At 36.7% G+C, this 5,692-nt stretch overlaps 1 protein-coding gene across 1 annotated transcript; it reads right to left on the bottom strand.

Moving 5' to 3' along the window:
* Positions 1-982: 982 nt before the first annotated feature.
* LOC113733108 (flap endonuclease GEN-like 1) lies at positions 983-5,477 on the bottom strand. The gene is made up of 8 exons (XM_027259259.2): positions 5,109-5,477; positions 4,426-4,602; positions 4,160-4,330; positions 3,008-3,189; positions 2,629-2,875; positions 2,318-2,447; positions 1,666-2,132; positions 983-1,579 (listed from the first exon to the last, which is right to left on the bottom strand). Exons 1-8 carry the CDS (start codon positions 5,301-5,303, stop codon positions 1,349-1,351), a joined length of 1,800 nt encoding a protein of 599 aa, XP_027115060.1. The 5' UTR covers positions 5,304-5,477; the 3' UTR covers positions 983-1,348.
* Between the last annotated feature and the right edge of the window lie 215 nt (positions 5,478-5,692).

The raw sequence follows: 5,692 nt of genomic DNA, 5'->3' as shown, positions 1-5,692 counted from the left end.
GCGGACAAAAATGCCCACTGGCATTCGTGTGAATTGGCCTTCCGGTTGCAAAACCGGAGAAACTGGCTAAAAGGGTTACGGGTATTCAATTTGACAAGTTCGAGGGCTTAAAGTCAGTAAAAAATAGATGAGGGGCTTATTTTTATCTAGACAAAGAGTTCAAGGGCCAATTGGATAATTTGCCCTTATTATTATTATCTTACTATACATAAAGTGGGAAAGCGGGGAGGAAAGAGGTTGGTGTAAACAAATTGTGTTATTTAATATATTGTCTAATCTACCCTTATTTTAAAGGAGAATTACATCATTTTAACTATCCATCTCCTTATCAGGCTGTCATTACTTTATATGTGTTGAATTAATTATCACTAACCTAATAAAAAATTCATAATTTCTTAAAAATACTGAAATTGTTGAATATTTATAAACTAACGATTTGTCTAACGGGTGCCCATAGTTTAATATATATTTCAAGTGTTACATTTTAAAAAATATAAGATTAATTAGAATAAATAAATAAATATAATAAATGGTAGGCAAGGTTAAATAAAGAAAATATATAAATACAAGAGAGGATAATAATTGTTAGTATGTATATATATATATATATATAATAGGTTAGGTAAGCATTAGATGCGTTAATGAATGTCCTAAAAGCACTGATTAGAAAAACCCATAAATTCATGCTTTTCAACAAAAATAAACCAATTTCTTTTAAATATCTTTTTTTTTTTAGTTGCACACACATGATGCCCATGGAATGCTCATCAACTTGCATGCGCCCCACAAAATATGGAAAAAAATTATAAAGAAAAGTTCACTTACAAAATGTGACTAAAAATCACGATATGTTTAATAATATATATACAAATAAGAAAATCCCTATAATCATGGAAGTGAAACATCATTTAATTTGCGTTTGTTGCACAAGTCATGTATCACTTAGTATAAGATTTTTCTAAAAAGAAAAAAAGAAAAGGAGGCAAGAAGCTTGAAACATGCGCAGGTAGCATTCATTTCTGCTTACACGACATCATAGCCTCTTTCTGGTGCAAGCTCTAAACAACAAAGAATCTTCAATCAGCAATGGCGGACCATGGAGCAAGCTAATCTTGATTTCGAAATCTTAGAAAACAATCTTAGCAACTTCAACCCAAATAATTTAGATTGAAAATCATGGTCACTCCACAAAACCAACATCATTTTGCTAAGGCCCAAATTTAGCCATTTGCACTTGAGATTGTTGATCAAAAGCCTATATAATAAGCAAAGATAATTTACATATCATACTAAGATTAACTTGCTTTGAAGATGCAACGGGACTGGCTCGGCACATTAAGATTATTGCTTATCCAAACAACAGGCGACGCCTGGCTGACTTGGAGAAATTAGGACTCTTTCCTTTTCTCTCTCTATCAGAAGATCCTGACTTGTTCTCTGAACCTTCATCTGCATTCTCCCGAGGCTTTTTTCCACAAACAACTTTAGATGAACGGTAGAACTCTGTGATGCTGAGCTGGACACCTGGTGTTGATTCTGATTTTGGTTTCTTTCTCTTTGACTTCATTTCTCTTAATTCCTGGATTTGTTTATTGAGGTTACATTTGTGAAGGAAGAAAACAAAATCAAGCAAACAGAGAGAGGGAAAAGATGCTTTCTTCTTACCTGTTCTTTAAGAAATTGATCCACTTTTTCAGGGAAGGCATTTCGGACGAGCTCCGTATCTTCATCAGTCAATAAGTACCAGCAACCATCATCAATGTGAATCTGAGGAACATCTACCTCGTCTAATAGATCTATGGAGTCATTGGCTTCCCCGAGCTCCTGCTGTGCATTGGGTTCTTCAGGGGTTGTGTAAACAGCATCAGCCACTGTTCTTGCAGCTTTCCTCCATTTAACTACGTAGAGTTGATGTCCATATCTAACTTTCATGCGGTGAATAGAATGAAAAGCATATTGGCCGCATAACAACTCAGTATTTGGATCTGACGCCATCTCTCTCAAGAAAATAGTTGACAGAAATGGAAGCATTCTCTGTCGTATATAAGATGGCTCCCAATGCTGAGAATAAGCTAGATAATCAATCAGCATTTCTGTTTTGGGATTTGCCCATACTATATGATGATTATCATCTGTTGAAGCATCAAGAATACTAATTTTTAGTGGCTACAAACATTATAAACTTTATAGAAGGAAACGCAGCAGGGCTTTAGAATGGACAAACAAAAATTATAAACTAGTATAGAAATCTTCTCTTTTTACATTCAAATGTAAACAACCCTGTCCTGGTTGGGTGACTTCAAGGAATCAGCCATACCTATTCCATTCTTATCTCTCAAGTACATTTCCACAATCTCCAAATTTGGGAAATTAGGCTCCAAAGCAATCTTCTTGCAAATCTTTAGTTGCCAATTTTCTTTCTTTTGCTGCTCTTTGGCTTTTTGCTCCTGCCAGTCAACACAATACCATGATCAGAATAAACATATTGTGATAGGTGCAATCTTAAGTTATCCAAAATAGCATAGACATTTTAAGTAAACTAAAATGCCATACATTAAAGCAGGAGTCAATTAACTCACTCCAGTAGATACTCAAGAAGATAGAAACAAAGGGAAGAGAAAGTTGTACCAAATTGCAGGCAGAGCAGTGGCATTTGAACCCCTGCGGTTTTTTTAAGCAACCTTCACCAGTGACAGAACTGCAATATTGACAAGCAGACTTGAGATGAGCTTTTCTGCTTCCTGGATGACCACATAGTGAACAATGAAGAAGTTTTGGCTTATGATAGGCCTCCTCTAAACTATGTACAGAATCACCTTCTGAGTTGAGATTCCCAGGGATGACAATCTTGTCGCCTCTGCCAATTTCACGCAGCCTGCAAATTGTTCGCAGCATTGACAACAATAATATAGTTGGATGCACCATAGGAACATTTCCTGCCCCAAAGGAATACTACGACTCCTGCATGCAGAACATGTACAAAATTTACCAAGTATAAATAACGAACCTATTCAGAATCTCATCTTCACTAAAAGTTTTGACAAAGCGCAGTGCTGTATCAACACCAATCCCTCGTACACCATTCATATTGTGGTCATTCCCAACCAAAAGAGAAATTGCAATCAAGTGTTTTCTCTGGAGTCCAAGACCGGCCTCGATGTCCACCATATGGTAGCACTCAAATGGCTCCTGCACGACATGACTACAGTTACTGGGTTGCAAATAAAGAGAGTTTCCCCTCAGCAATACACAAGAATTGAAGTCATAAATACTAAAATGAATTGGACAAGACAAAGGATATGGTACTCAAGCAAGTCTTCTACACCTCCCCAACTTAGTCAAATAAAAGAGAGAGGGAAAAAATTGGGTTGATTTAGAAAATCAGTTTTTGGACTTATGATCCAGGTATAAACTAACTAAGACCAGCCATCATAATAGCTAGAGCTCATCTTTAGTAACATTAGCTTTCAATTCACCGAGAAAATTGTCTTTTCTTTAACGGTAAACTAGTTCAAATCCTGAGCATGCCCATAATTCCCAATTTACTGATATTTGCATTTTCAGACATAGACTTTCCTAGTTTCCTTCTTCACTATGATGCTTATATGTTTAAGGTGATAAGGGGGTAGCTCCAGCATGTACTGATTCATGTGAAACCGTGTCACAGGTTAAAACACAAGCTATGGTTATCAAACAAGGCATGCATTATTTCTCAAGATATTGAAGCAGTAACTGATAGGAACAACAGGTGGAAGTAAGGAGCATAGATTGGATCCATAAACCACTACCTGGATATCTCTTTAATATCAAGCGATGTGCAATCACACCCAACAACAAAGTCATCCAAAAATTCAGACAATCTGAGAATAGTGTTCTCACATATATTTCTATTTTGGATCAAGTCATATGCATAAGCTTTTGAAATGAACTACCACCAATATCAACATATCAATCTTGTGATGTTTTTGTGCAAAATCATACAGGGATCCAGCAGAATAAAGGGTAAAAAGAATCTCAATCATCCATACTAAAAAAACCATAGACAAACTACTTAGTTTCTGTCCAGTAAATTTGCTGACCAAAATGAAAGGAAGAAAAGTCAGGCTTCTTAATGTGCACCATTCAATGATAAACTGAAAGACCAGAGCACTAAAATTACCTTGGAGTTAGGGTGGAGGCGTTTAATGACGCATTTCGCCCCAAAGAGAAATGCATCACTGTCAGCAGTAATGCATGCATCAACATGTCCTTCTCTATTTAATTGGGCACACAATGCTTCAGCCTCCCCTTTTGCTTTCAGAACCGGCATTCCAAGAAGTTCAAGTAATTCCTATCAAAACATATAAGTGGGAAACATCTGCATCATGCTACATAAGGCTATTTGCCATTTTGTAAGACAATGCTCGGGCATGTATAATAACTTACAACACATTCTTGGACGCATTTCTTAAATGCCTGGTTCCTTTGAACAGAAATGCCCCCTTCAGCTACTGGCAAACTCGACAAATCAATGCCGGACGCTCGAAAAAATCGCTGGATTCTTGCCTGAGACTTCAAAGGCGATGGGGTCCCATCCAGTACGAATACTGGAAATGCCCCAAACTGCACAATCACCGGAGAACTACATTACTTTCCAGTCAGTCAGCACAATTATCGTGCAGTAAGACATGTCGAAATAATCTTCAAACTTTTATAAATTTTGATGATGCGCCATTCATTCCTCCCCTTTCTTTGAATAACCTTTTCTATCTTTTAAATGAATCTCTTTTTCTACACAAACAGATAATCCCAGAAAATTTTACAGAAAATTAAAAGATACGAACTTTATTATAAGCTTAAAAAAAAACCCAAAAGCATGTAACAGCAACAGTGCACCCGAAAACAGAATGCTCTTCAAACGCAACAAAGCGAAGCCACCCTTCCCGACAAACCCACACCCAAAAAAAAAAAGAAGGAATAACTTCCCCCTGAATTTTGAGGAGAAGAAACAAAAATGTTTTTCTTCAATCTTTTAGCAGGGGAAGGAAAATGGCGATTGTGGAATTTGATTAGTGACTGTGCAGTATTAAACCTTTCAGTAACTAGTGAAAGAAAAAAAACAGAGAGACCTTAGAGAAAAGATTAATAGTACGGAAAAAGGTGAGTCTGAGGTGAGGATCACGAGTGTGGGCTTTGATGGCGGTCTCATGTTGGACGATCCAATAAGAGAGGTCTACAGCAACCCTTTTATTTCTCAAGAAGTCGAAGCCTTCATGTCTGGCATAGGGTTTTAGCAATTCCCAGAAGTGACCTCCAATCCCCATACGATACAAGTATTTGTTCAAGAATGGTAAACTCTACTTCAGGAGAGAAAAGGGATTTCTGGGAAATCCAAATTGGGGCAGGACGACTCAGGAAATGGCGATTTTACATGCTTTCTTTCTGCCGTTTTGGTAGTTGATGCCTCACGAAAGGGGTGGAGGGAGAAGACAGAAAGAGCAAGACTGCAAGAATGAATTTTCATTTTTTTTCCCTTTTATCTTTTATAGCCGTTGCAGAGCCCGTGGGCCGGTTTCTGCTGCAATTTTAAACACTAGCATTTTGACCCGTGTTATGCGTAGATTTATATTTAATTTAATATAATAATATATATTTATATATTACAGTAAATGAAAAAATATATTAAAAAATTAAAAATTTTAAATAATGTATG

The sequence above is a fragment of the Coffea arabica genome, chromosome 2e (genome assembly GCF_036785885.1).
Source record: "Coffea arabica cultivar ET-39 chromosome 2e, Coffea Arabica ET-39 HiFi, whole genome shotgun sequence".
Taxonomy (NCBI): domain Eukaryota; kingdom Viridiplantae; phylum Streptophyta; class Magnoliopsida; order Gentianales; family Rubiaceae; genus Coffea; species Coffea arabica.
The sequence above is the reverse complement of the archived record's forward strand: the minus strand, read 5'-3'. Positions and strand labels throughout refer to the sequence as shown.

What these genes read in the sequence shown, in the direction of transcription:
- LOC113733108 (XM_027259259.2), bottom strand. Translation starts at nt 5,303, where the DNA reads ATGGGGATTGGAGGTCACTTCTGGGAATTGCTAAAACCCTATGCCAGA. An exon ending in AATGCGTCCAAGAATGTGTT is followed by an intron (nt 4,331 to 4,425) that starts GTAAGTTATTAT and finishes ATGTTTTGATAG; the next exon opens with GAATTACTTGAACTTCTTGG. An exon ending in ACTGCTCTGCCTGCAATTTG is followed by an intron (nt 2,448 to 2,628) that starts GTACAACTTTCT and finishes GTTGACTGGCAG; the next exon opens with GAGCAAAAAGCCAAAGAGCA.